Source organism: Dipodomys ordii, unplaced genomic scaffold, assembly GCF_000151885.1.
Source record: "Dipodomys ordii isolate 6190 unplaced genomic scaffold, Dord_2.0 Scaffold162, whole genome shotgun sequence".
Classification (NCBI taxonomy): Eukaryota; Metazoa; Chordata; class Mammalia; order Rodentia; family Heteromyidae; genus Dipodomys; species Dipodomys ordii.
Genome location: NW_012267378.1, coordinates 3,515,028 through 3,529,001, shown reverse-complemented (window position 1 = coordinate 3,529,001; position 13,974 = coordinate 3,515,028). Strand labels below are relative to the sequence as shown.

General features: G+C 37.0%; 1 protein-coding gene across 1 annotated transcript in view; it reads right to left on the bottom strand.

Moving 5' to 3' along the window:
• The window catches only part of Vps8 (vacuolar protein sorting 8 homolog (S. cerevisiae)), a gene marked incomplete at its 3' end in the record, with an annotated part of 187,877 nt that overhangs the window by 16,739 nt on the left and 157,164 nt on the right, over window positions 1-13,974 (bottom strand). Inside the window, exons 38-41 of the mRNA XM_013033034.1 lie at window positions 11,703-11,745; window positions 6,240-6,343; window positions 2,472-2,553; window positions 1,922-2,004 (exon numbers count right to left, since the gene is read on the bottom strand). Coding sequence (XP_012888488.1) covers window positions 1,922-2,004; window positions 2,472-2,553; window positions 6,240-6,343; window positions 11,703-11,745 — 312 coding nt within the window. The remainder of the gene's footprint in view (window positions 1-1,921; window positions 2,005-2,471; window positions 2,554-6,239; window positions 6,344-11,702; window positions 11,746-13,974) is intronic.

Sequence of the window (13,974 nt, the reverse complement as noted above, 5' to 3'; positions counted from 1 at the left end):
CAAATAGGGGAAAATTATTACAGTAATTATAAACACTGAAGGAATTTAAGAAATAATGACTTAAGTGGGGCACCGGTGGCTCACACCTGTAATCCTAGCTACTCAGGAGGCTGAGATCTGAGGATCCTGGTTCAAAGCCAGCCTGGGCAAGAAAGTCCATGAGACTCTTATCTCCAATAAACCACTAGAAAACCAGAAGTGGCGCTGTGGCTCAAGCGGTAGAGCGCTCCCTGGAGCTGAAGAGCTGAGGGACAGAGTCCAGGCCAGAGTTCAAGCCCCCGTCCCCCCTCAAAAGAAATAGTAACTTTCGGTTAGCCATTTAAATTAAAAATATATAATGGGTGCCAAATAATTTTAAGTTAGGATTTAAAAATATCAAAAGGCTTCAATACAATTAAAAAGGCTATAATACAATTGAAAAATCATATGCTTTGCAAGGAAAAGGCAGATTTTTGTTGTAATTTATGTATTACAATGTATAGTTAACACTCACCATAAAGCAAAATGTAAATACCAAGGGAGATGGCTTCAGAATTTTATTTTTTTCCCCTAGTTTACTGGACAAAGTATTCCTGCCTTATGGGGTATTATTTAACATACGATTTCAAATTTTGTAATAAATGTATTTTCAAAATAGATAAAAGAAACATTGAATTTTGAAACATTGAAGAATTATTAGACACATGATAGGTGTCAAGGATGACTTCTACAAACATACTCTTGTTTTTTTGGCAGTATTAAGAATTGAAGTCAAGGCTTCATTTATGCTAAGCATTCTATTACTGAACCTTACTCCTAGACCTAAGCAAGCATTTGTGACTGACTACTGTGTAATGACAGAAGCAGTCTTTTTTTTTTTGTGTGTGCCAGTCCTGGGTCTTGAATTCAGGGCCTGGGCAATGTCCCTCAGCTTTTTTGCTCAAGACAAGTGCTGTACAATTTGAGATACAGCTCCACTTCCAGGTTTTTGTTTTTTTTATGATTAATTAGAGATAAGAGTCTCATGGATTTTCCTTCCCAGGCTGGCTTCAAACTGTTATTCTCAGATCTCAGCCTCCTGAATAGCTAGGATTATATGCATGAGCCACTGGCTCCTGGCTAGCAACTCTTCTTCTCCTTCTCCCTCTCCTTCTTCTCTTCTCCCTCTTTTAAAATCAACAATGTACCAGAAGCTCCCAAGCACATGGAAGAAACATTTGGAGAATCTTAAAATACAGCTGACAGGGACTTTTTGATTAGATAAAAATTATAAAGACCAATAGTATTATCTTACTGATTTTTTAAAATGTGGCTATAACACGTGAAGAAAATGAAGACTGATTTTAAGTATAATTTCTGCTATTCCCCTAAAAATATTTTCCTAAAAATATATCTTAGTATATTTTTAGTGTGTATCTTTGATGAAGTTAAGAAAGTCTCCTGCCTTTTTGCTGAAGAAAACAGGCAGAAATAATGTTTCCCACAAAAATTCTGGACAAAAAGCAGGTTAGAATTTAGGGCTAGAGATGAGTCTTAAACATAAAAATAGTTCTAGAATGAGTTAGAAAACCTACTAACAATCTGTGATTAGAAGTGCCAATTAACTTTATTTTTAGGTTACTTTTCTTTTGATCTAAAAAGTATAAACAGCTGATATAAATGGTAATTCTCTCCAGTCAGCACACCAAAGGAAGCTCTTGTACCTGAATCCCAAAGAAACAATGAAGTCCACACACCCTAACCACAGGTTATGAGCTTCAGTCAGGCAAATCTATACCCATGAAGTAACAGGAAAGACTTAAGACTCAGAGTTATAAGTTAGACATTTAGATAATGCTAAAAAATGGCTGTTTTAGGCATAAGAAGCGCTGAAAATCAGCCTACTACTGGAAAAATATTAGTTGAAATCACAAACATTTAATTTTCCCCATTTTTAACTCACCTGTAAGATTCTTTGCAAGATTGATGGAAGAGCAATAAATGCTGCCATGCTATTGAGAACTTGCATGGTCAAAGATTTCAGAGCTGTTGTAACAAAAAGTTAATGTTAAAGTTACTTTAAAATAAGGGTTTTCAGGTCTATGTCTGAGTCAGGGGAAAATAGTGGACTTATATAGCTTAGAAACTTAATCAAGGAAAGTTTGGTATTTTAATACTAATTGTTGGTAAGTTACAAATGTACGATATTCCAGATAATCTATATAAGTGGAATTATAGAAAGAATTTTTAAACCTGGAAGATAATATCAGTACTACCACATGATTTCACTAAGAAAAAATAGTAAGGCTATGATATACTGACATGCTGGGGTATAGCTCAGAGGTACTGCATAAAACCCTGGGTTATAATCCTCAGCATATGTATAAAATGTAACCAACATGTATAATATAAATATGTAAAATATAAACATAATATTTATAATTTATACATAAATGATCAATATTAGGTTGATAATGCAGATGGGTCAGTCATGGCAGTTCTGATGGATTTACCTTCGGAGTGGAGATGAGGGGTGGCTGAGCTGGACAGCTTCTGTGGGGCCATCATTGCTTCCAATAATGGAAACCAGAGTGCCTATAACGTTAAAGGAAACCAAAGAAAAACCGAAGTCCTGTTATTTAAAAAAAAAACTAATATTGTCATAATATTTAACAATTCTCATATACATTTGTTGGTAAAAATTAGAAAAAGAGAAGAGGAAACATGTGATTGGAAAGAGAGAAAAAAATAACCAAATCAGTAAAAAGCAGAGGCCATAGCTGGAAGAGGTATGTTTATGCTGTAGCCTTGGAAACCCAAGGAAGACTTGGAATTACAATTTTATGTGTCTCTGGAAAAAGTAAGGTCAAAGGAGCCCAGAAAAGCTTCTTTCAAGGTATCAGACTTTGTTTAAACAAAGTCTATACAACCTCACATTTCATAGCTACCTTCATTTTTTTATTCAGCAATATTAAGCAAAATTCACAAATAGAGGTCATCCAAAGATTTTTTCCCCCCTATATCAAGAATTACTTTGAATTTCCTAAAGTCATCAAAGGCCAGGAAGTGGAAGTTAAGGTTATTTCAATTAGCTAAGCACCAGTAGCTGATGCCTATAATCCTAGATACTTAGAAGAAGGCTGAGGTGTGAGGACAGTGGTTCTAAGTCAGCCCAGGCAGGAAAGCCTGTGAGACTCTTATCTTTAACTAATAATCAAAAATGCCACCCTCACTAAGACACAAACACATATACCATTTATTTATTTATTTATGTTAGACACTCAATTAAATGCCTTAAATATATATTTTTATTTCAATCTCCTATAAACTTATAGCTAGGTATTACCTTCACTTGAGATTAAAAAATAGAAGTTTTGAGAAATAAAATAATCACATTGCAGTAAATTTGTCTGACTCCAAATTATTGGTTCTTCCTAAGATCCAGGAAAAATCTTTCCTATTAAAAAACCAAGCCAATATGTCTTAAATTCAAGTATGTTTTCTTGTTGTACAACAATCTACAAATGCTCTAAAAAAAACTGCCAATGAGAAAAATGTGGGTGGTTCAAAGCAAAGTGGATGGGCTAAAAGTCCTATAGATTTCCTCAATGAATGGCCTCACAAAGCAGAGTCTGGTGCATGCATGAGAGAGAGAGAGAGAGAGAGAGAGAGAGAGAGAGAGAGAGTGAGAGTGAGAGAGAGAAAGTATAAGAGAGGAAAACATAGGTAGACTGTCAGTAGACCTCTCTTATAGTCAATAAATGGCTTAATCTTAGAGAAGTGAAAATTTCAAAAGACAAAAATGTCTCACATCTACCATCTTTTAAATAAAACTTCAAGTCAAATTTCTTTTAGCAACAAAAAATAGAATATATTTGACTTTGCCACATCAAAGTGATAAAAATCTATTTCAGATTAAGAGATACAGAGTTCAACTATAGTCAGAAAAATCTCTAGAGTTATGGAGGTAATGATTTTATACTTTAATGTTAGTATCTGTAAATCTGGACATACTTCAGTTTAAGTATCAGTAATTGCTATTTTTTTCTTTACTGTTTCACACAAAGAAGGAAGACCATCAAAAATATATTAGAAAGAAGATGAACAGGTTAAAAAAGTGAAGCCTAGTATTAAATATGTATAAATATAACTTTAAAAATTCTACTCTTTTGTCTTTCCCTGTCAAAACATAAATAAGCACAGATAGACTCAGCTCACCAAAAGATGAATAAAAGCAGACGCATGAATTTTTGGAAAAGTTATAATAAAAACACTGCTAGGTTCTAGATTTTTAGCCCTCTGAGTAGCTATGATTACAGGTGTGAGCCACTATGCCCTGTCTAAAAAAAAATTTTTTTTTCTTTTATCTGGTGGTGGGGCTTGAATTCAGGGTCTGGGAGTCTCTTTGTGCTCAAGGCTAGCACTCTACCATTGGAGCCATAGCACCACTTCCAGTTTTTAAGTGATTAATTGGAGATAAGAGTCTCATGGGGACTTTTCTGCCTGGGCTGGTTTTGAACCATGATCCTCAGATGTCAGCCTCCTGAGTAGCTAGGATTAGGGGCATGAGCCACCAGTCCCCAGCTGAAAAAGTATTTTTAATTAAAAAAAGTCACAGTTATATATAACTTAATTTGAAATAGATTTATCTCAATTTGTTATCTTAATCTGAAATACATTTTTTATTACTTAGCTGTGGCAAAGGCAAATACATTCTATTTTTTGTTGATAAAAACAAATTTTAGTTGAAATTTTACTTAAAAGATACTAAATGTAGCCAGGTGCTGGTAGCTCACGCCTGTTATCCTAGCTACTCAGGAGGATCTGAAGATTGCGGTTCAAAGCCAGTCCAGGCAGGAAAGTCTGTGAGACTCTTATCTCCAATTAAGCACCAGAAAACCAGAAGTGGTGCGTTGGCTCAAGTGGTAGAGCACTGGCCTTGAGCTGAGGAGCTCAGGGACAGTGCCCAGGCCCAGAGTTCAAGTCCCATAAACGACAAAAAAAAAAAAAAAAAAGATACTAGCTGTGAGATACTTTTGTCTTTTGAAATTTCCATAATTTATAGTCTAAAGAACTTTCATAAATTTATAACTTAGAAAAATTCCTGAGAAAAACTTATAGGAGAAATTTAGTGACAGAACAGAAAATATACCATTTTCTCATTGTAATGTATAGGTAAATATATATGAACACTTAAGTTTGTTCCTCATTTCAGAAACCCAGGCTGTGGGAGAGGCCAGGGGTGTGACATCAGAAGTCTTCACCATGGAAAGGCAGGCACAGAGGACTGAGGCTATGTTATGATACAGCATTATAACCACCCCCCCTCAACCCCCCTCGCCCAACTCACTGTCCCTGGTGTTAGGGATTGAACCAGGTCCTCACAAATGCTAGGTAAGATATATATCATATATGTATATATATACATATGTATATCCATATATATATCTCATTTTGTATGTATGTGTGTGTATATATATATATATATATATATATATATATACACACACACACACACACATATTCCCCCAGGCCACATCTTCACTTCTTACAGTCACCACAGAATTTAGCTGTCAAATACATATTACCCATAATTTCTGCTTTGCTGCTGTAACCTCCACCTGCACCAGTGGTCACCTAAACTTGTTTGGTTTTTCCCTTTGTGCAGTTCCACATCCGTACCAACAGTGTTTCCAACTGTGGCTGCATACTGAATCATGTAAAGAGCTTTAAAATATACTGATGGCTAAGTCCCAGCCCCAGGGACTCTCATTTAATTGATTTGGGGTGCAGCCTGAACAATGAGATTTTTCATAGCGCTCCAGTGATGCTAATGTACAGCCAAAGCAGAGAGCTACTATATCATAAGGCTTCTTTGACCTTTCTCCAGCTTTCTCTGTATCCCTTGAGGGATTCCTTCTAGTTCTTCATGTTCATTTTCATCCACAGGGAATAGAAGACAAATGACCAAATTTCCCATAGTACCGCTACATAGCATACACAAAAACCTCAGTCCAGAGACACTGGGGACATATAGTATTCTTCCACCTTATGTTTTGCAGCACAGCCAGACCTAAGAACATAAAGCCTTTTGTGAGAAGAAAGAGGCCAGACACTCCTTATAATTACTTTAAGAGTCTTAACCTCCTGGGAACACTAAAGAGTGATTAAAATCCAGCTGAATTAAACTCAGGTGGTGGAGGGGGGCAGTGGAAAAGAGAATGAATTCTTAGTTTCAGACAACAACAGGCTTTTAAGTATTTAAGTAGTAATTCTCCTACCTCTCGTTGCTGCTGGTTCAAATTATGGGAATTTCTTTGGCAAAGTGCAATCGTCTCTACAATGGTACCTTCAACATCCTTCAGTGAGGAATCTTCTTCAGTACCTAGAGGCAGAAAGAGTATAGACCTCCCCTAAGGATATGCACCCTACCATTTCAGAGGGTCTTGAAAAACTTTTTCTTTGTGTAACTTTAGTTCTCTATTTTGTAATTCTGATATTGAGGTTTAATAGACTCTAAAACAGATCTTTCTGTGTAGTAGGAGTTTTCTATATAAGTGCCTAACATTCAAAGTACATACAAAGCATACTATACTTAGCACTTCAATATGCTTTACTTACAGACATCTGTTTGTGGATTAATTGGAAATTTTCACTTTTCTTGGTCTACTATTGATTCATTCATTTTTCTGGTATCAAAGTTTGAATTTAGGGCTTCATGCTTTCTCACTTTGCTTGCCCTGCTGGCTATCACTTGAAGTACACCTCCAGCCTAACTTTTTGCTGATTATTTTTGAGATGGACTCTCTCAGACTTTTCTGCTGGGACTATCTTTGAACTGCCATTCTCTGGACCTTAGCTTTCCAAATAGCTAGAATTACAGGTATGAGCCACTGGTGTCCAGCTTTTCCCTTTAATCTTTAAATATAGGTATTTCTCTAAGATTCTGTCTTAGGTTCTTTTTGTCTTTTCACTTTTGATTGATTTCATCCACTTCTGTGGTTTTAATTTTCAAATATACACTTTAGCTTTCTTCCATTTATAATCTGCTAGTTGAATTTTCAACTTGGACACAATCTCCATGTGGAAAGCTTGAAAGCACTCTGAACTTTCCATGCGGAAAACTCAACTTATTTTGCTTATTTTAAATCTGTACCAAAACCAAAAAACCAAACCAAACCAACAACTATAAAAGTAAGTAGAGCTCTGACCCTAAGTAATAAAGACTTGGGCTCATCTACCCTCCCCTTTCTCTGTGTTCTGGTGTTACCAGATTTTATCTGGTGACCAGTGAAGCCCTTCCAGGCTCACATCCTCCTTTATCCCTAAATGCCCCTCCTCTGCTTTGTCTACCTAAGTCTTTATAATCTGACTTCAAAGGTCTGTCACACCTTTACTAGACTCTAATTCATGGGCAATGAAAGTTTCCCCTAATTTTCCAAATCCCTTTGCCACCTTTAGTGCACCTTCATACACTGCAATTGACTTACATTAAAATTTTATTTGCCTGGGCCTCTTTCACAAGACTGCCAGTTTTTAAGGGAGGGAGGACTTTGTTTTGACCATCTGTGTATTACCCATATGAACCAAGTACAATGTCTAGCAATTACTAAATTCTTCAAAATTCTTAAGCACATTGCCAAAATTGAATCTGAAAGCTGGCTATTAGTAGACTGGTTATGAGACCATTACTGGAAATTTATACTTATTTAATTAAAAGAAATGACCTCTCTTGATATACCACCAATAAATCATTACAGTAATTTGAGAAAAATATACTTCTTACTTTCCCCTCAGTTTTTCATGCATTATTTTTTTTTTGGGTCCGCTCGTGGGGCCTGAACTCTGGGCCTGGGCACTGTCCTTCAGCTCTTCAGCTCAAGGCTAGTGTTCTACCACTTGAGCCACAGCGCCACTTCCGGCTTTTTTCTTTTTGCTTATGTGGTGCTGAGGAATCGAACCCAGAGCCTCGGGCATGCAAGGCAAGCGCTCTACCACTGAACTACCTTCCCAGCCCCTGAAAAACTACTCTTATAACATGAAGTCTGAGAAGAAAAATGTCATAAAATGCCATGATTAATAGTCAAAACAATTAAGCATAACTTGATAGTTAAAATAGTAATTAAATGTCTAGGTGGATTATCAACATGGAAAAGTCAATGAAGTATTTACTGAAGCTCAAAAAAAGATTCAGCATAGTACAAATACAATACACAAGCTGGGTGTTGGTAGCCTATGCCTATAATCCTACCTACTCAGTAGGCTGAGATCTGAGGATCCCAATTCAAAGCCAGCCTAGTCAGGAAAGTCTGTGAGAATCTTACCTCCAAGTAACTACTAAAAACACTGAAGTGAAGCTGTGGCTCAAATGGTAGAGTGCTATAGACTTAAGGAAAAAAAGCTCAGGGACAGTGCCCAGGCCCTGTATTCAAGCCATAGGATTGGCACAAACAAACCAAAACCAAAGCAATACAATACATAGACTCTAGCAACTATGACTTAACTATGAAGAAACATAGATCAATTATGCATTGTTAGCCTAACCTCCTCTACCTTAGGAACCACTCCATTATCTTAGGACTTGCTGTAAAGCATGGCCTTTCCCCAAAATCTGATGATATAAGCATTTCCCCAAAATTAGCTGATTCAGGCCTTATCAGGTGACTCAGGCATCAGCAACCATAAATCTTAGCCCTGCCACAACCAAATATCCCACTCTCACTCCCCTCACATTTCACCCAATATAACTGAGCTTGTAGTCCCCTCTAGCTGCTAATCTCAGCCGAGGAGGTAGCCTGTCAAGTTACTGACATTAAACTTCTTTGTATGGGATCATGTGTCTGAGTGATTTTCTTGGGGATGCCTTTCATGTATAGAGAATTAAAACAAATGTGTATTACAGAAATGTGTGGCCAAAAAGTTTAAGAAATACATTGCATTAGAGGTAGGATAGGCTAAAAATCACCTACCAAAGTACCTTCCAGCAGGATATTTTGAAAATGTACATCTAATCTCAGCTACTTGAGAGGTGGGATAGAGATTCTTAGGCTGAGGAGGCAGGCCTGAGTAAAAGTACAAGACCTTATCTTAAAAATAAACTAAAAAGAGGCTGGGAAGATGGCTCAATGGTAGTAGAGTGCTTGCCTTGCATGCATGAGGCCCTGGGTTCGATTCCTCAGTACCACATAAGCAGAAAAAAAGCCGGAAGTGGGGCTGAGGCTCAAGTGGTAGAGTGCTAATCAAGAGCTGAAGAGCTGAGGGTCAGCACCCAGGCCCAGAGTTCAGGCCCCATGACTGACAAAAAAATAAAATAAAATAAAAAGCAAAAGGAGTAGAAGTGTGGCTCAAGTGATAGAGTACTTGCCTAGCAAGTGTGAGGCCCTAAGTTCATTTCCTCAATAACACCAAAAAAAAAAAAAATAGGGTAAAGAATTTGAAAGCTTTTTTCTTCAAAGAAGATAAACAAGCAGCCAAAAATAAAATAAAAAAGATGCTCAACATCACTAATTATTAGGAAAATGCAAATCAAAACTATAATGAGATACTATCTCAAATCTATTAGAACAATTATCAAAAAAGAATAAAGAAGCTAGGCAACAGTTGTTCATGAGTGAAATCTTAGTTCCTCAGGAGGCTGAGCTCTGGAAGACTACAGTTCAGCTGGCCCAGGAGAAAAGTCTGTGAGACTCTGTCACCAAAATAATCAGCAAAAGGCAGTGCTGGAAACATGGTTCAAGTGGTAGTGCATCAGCTGAGCAAGCAAGTATGAGTTTAAACAATAGTTCCATCAGAAAAGCATTAGGAAGCAAAGAAGAAAAGTGGCGGGGATGTAAAAAAATTATCATCCTTATTCACTGGCGATAGTGATATAAAATGGTACAACTATTATGGAAACTATCACAGTGCCTCAAAAAATTCAAAGCAGAGATACGTGTCTCAGTGGTAGGACATTTACCTAGAATGTGTGAGGACCTGGATTCAATCCCTAACATCACATGAAAAAACTGTAGAAAGGAAAGAAAGAAGAAGAGACATAAAATAAAATTATTATGTGATACAGCAATCCCAGACCTGGTTATATACCAGAAATGGAAGCAGGGACTAAAAATGATATTTGCACACCAAAGTTCACAGCATCACCATTCATAGTAGCCAAAGGTGGAATGCCAAAGGATGAATGATAAACAAATGTGCATATATGTGTGTGTGTATATATATATATTTCAGCTTCAAAAAGGAAGAAAACTTTGACATGTTTTCCAACATTTATGGCCTTAAAAACATCATGCTAAGTGAAGAAATAAGCCAGTTAACAAAAGAACGAACACTGTGTGATTTTGTTTGTATGATTTCAATAAAACTCAGAAAGAGAACAATAGAATAGTAACTAGAATGACAGGGAATTCTATAGAATAGTAGTTTCCAGAGACTGGGGGAGTAGGGAATAAGGAGTTGCTGCTTAATAGATTTCCAGATGGGGAGATGAAAAAGTTGAAGCTAGCCAGGCGTTGATGGCTCCTGCCTGTAATCCTAGCTACTTAGGAGGCTGAGATCTAAGGATCATGATTCAAAGCCAACCTGGGCAGGAAAGTCTTTCATCTCCAATTAATCACCAGAAAACAGGTAGTGACACTGTGGCTCAAGTGGTAAAGTGCTCACATTGAGCTGAAGAACTCAGGGACAGCACTCAGGCCCAGAGTTCAAGCCCCACAAATGATCGACTGACCAAAATAAAGTCGAACCTAGATGGTGGCAATCACAACACTATGTATTTTATGCTACATATATTTTACTATAATTTTTTTTTTTTTTGCCAGTTGTGGGGCCTGAACTCTGGGCCTGGGTACTGTCCCTCAGCTTTTCAGCTCAAGGCTAGAGCTCTACCACTTGAGCTACAGTGCCACTTACGGCTTTTTCTACTTATGTGGTGCTGAGGAATCGAACCCAGGGCCTCATGCATGCAAGGCAAGCACTCTACCACTGATCCACCTTCCCAGCCCTTACTATAATTTTTTAAAATACTTAAAAAATGTCAAATCCCATGATAAAATTTTTAATTATTTGTGTCAAAGGCATTCAAGATTCGAAACTGTCAACTTTAACTGCTTTGAGTTAAAATTGTATAGATTCAGTATAGAAACACTATTACTAATTAGAAACTCTCATTTACTGTTCTTTGGCACATTACACCAATTTTAAGGGTGTTACATACTTCATTTATACATAACCAATGTATAGAAGTACAACCAAAAAGATAATCTTGTAGCAGTGAATAGTGACCTGTTTCCTAAATACTAAGCTTGATCAACACTTAGTATACTAAGCTATAGAGATTTAAATGTTTTCTTATTATGAACCTTTGAGAATGAACTAAAATCTGCTAGTGTTAAAGTGGATAAGCAGTAATTATACAGATGAACTATTATCATTATAACTAATAAAAGCAGTTTAACAAAACCTTTTAAAACATGGGGTCATTGGGGCTGGGAAGGTGGCTCAGTGGTAGAGTACTTCCTTTGCATGCATGAGGCCCTGGGTTTGATTCCTCAGCAACACATAAGCAGAAAAAAAAAAGCCAGAAGTGGTGCTGAGAGTGCTAGCCTTTAGCTGAAGAGCTGAGGGACAGCGCCCAGGCCCACAGTTCAGTCCCCAGGACCAGATCCCCCCAGAAAATTAAAAAACAAAACTAAAAAAATGGGGTAATTGAAGAGAAAAACAATTATAAATTATGTTCAAGAACTTACTTTCACCTTGATGTGTTATCTCTTGAAGTTTGCTTTGTAGTCTCTAGGAAGTAAAAAAACACAAGAGGTAACAAAAACATTTTTATCCACTCTTTCTTTCTTTCTTTCTTTTTTTCTTTCTTCCTTTCTTTTTCTTTCTTTCTTTATGCTGGTCCTGGGGCTTGAACTCAAGGTCTGCACACTGTCCCTGAGCTTCTTGTTCAAGGCTAACACTCTACCACTTGAGCCACATTTCCACTTCTGGCTTTTTGTTTTATAATTTAGTGGAGATAAATGTCTCACAAACTGTTCTGCTTGGGCTAGCTTTGAATTGTGATCCTCAGATCTCAGCCTCCTGAGTAGCTAGAATTACAGGTCTGAGCCACCAGTGCCCAGCTCCATCATACCTGTAATCCTAGCAACATAGGAGGCTGAGATGTGAGGATTGCTGTTCAAAGCCAGCACAAGCAAGAAAGTCTGTAAGACTCTTATCCCCAATAAACTACAAAAAGCTGGAAGTGGAGCTGTAGTTGAAGTGATAGAGTGTTAACCTTCAGCAGAAAAAGTCCAGGGACAGCACCCAGACCCTGAGTTCAAGCCCCAGGATCAGGAAAAAAAAAGAATAGAATGCTCCCTTATTGTCATTCAGAAACAAATATTTGTATATAGCTAACAGTATGGAAAAGGGACCTAAAAGATCAAGTGTCCCTTATTTTGTCTATATATGCATCTTTTATACACTGCCACATAGTTGTCACTGACACCCCTCAGGACAGAAATGAGTATTAGGACTTACCCATCCTTTGCATAAAGTTATTCACTCTAGTGAATTCTAGGTCTTTAGATGACTTTAACTGATAGTCTAAAGGCTTCTTAATATATATTGAAGTTGATCCTAATATATTTCTCTACCTAAACTTTGTTTTCTTTTTTTTTTCTTGGAGTTCCCTATAGGCCAAATTCACAGCTAAAATCATGACTCAATACCTATTCTCACTAACCTTATACAGAGTCAAATGATCAGTAAGTTCCTGTATTTGTCCTGTTCCTTTCCATCACTACTGCCACACTGATAGCAAGCTCACCTACATACACCTACACCAACCACTACAATGACCTTTCAAAGGCTCTGGGCATCTCCCTCCTCTGTAATTCACTTTCTGCCTATTTAGTCACCATAATAGTCTTCATGAAACAAGTTAGTTCCTTATTTTTGACTCTCTACTGATCCTACAAAATCTGTTCAAATCTGAACTGAGTCTTTGTTTTGGCCTATATGTGGTTTAATTGAGCCCCAGTAAAGCCACTCTCCTTGTAGCCTACACTTCTTCATATTTTCAAGGCTTTGCCAGTAATGGTCTTATACCCTGCCAGGAGCTCCTGTATCTTCTTCCCATATCTAGGCCAAGAATGCTTTTACTTATCTTTTAATACTAGGTTCATACTATTCCCACAGAAAAACTACAAAGAAAAAAAAGAGATGTAGGGGTAATTTATAGATTAAAAGAAGAGCCTGCACAAAAGCTTCTGTGAGGTATTCTTTGCAGGCTGTTTTAGAATTGTATGGCTCGAAAGAAAGTAGAAGCCAATATGGAACACTTTTTTGATATAAGTAGGACATCTCTCACCTACTTCTAACTGGATGACAATACAAAAAGAAAACTTACATGACACCTTATGCCTCAGTATGGCTACTATGAAAAACACAGAAAAAAGAAGTGTTGGAAAGACACACAGAGCCTTGTGCATTCCTGGTGATGTCATTCACAATAGCCCTATGGTGGAAGCGACCTAATGTTATTTGAATGAACAAAACATGGTACATACATGGAATGAAATGTCATTCCACCTTTAAAAAAAAGGGAAAAATTCAAATATGTATTACAGCTTGGAACAACCTTAAAGATACTATGCCAAGTGAAATAAGCTACAAAGAAAAGGTTAACTATTTAATGATTCCACTTGTATGAGATAGCTAGAAAGATAGAAAGATAGGTAGATAGGTAGGTAAACAGATAGATAGATAGATAGGAGAATGGTGGCTACCAAGGGTTGATGTGGGCAGGGAATGGGAAGTAATGTTTAATGAGTATCAAGTTTTTAACTGGGATTAAAACTTTCTGGAGATAAATGGCAGTAGTGGTGGTGGTTATATAATAATTTGTCTACACTTTGATCTATGAGACTAGCACATTTAAAATGACTAAGATGGTAAATTTTATACCATATGTGTTCTATAAATAGTCTTTTATATTTTTATGCCATTCCAGAGGCTTGAACTCAGGGCGTTATC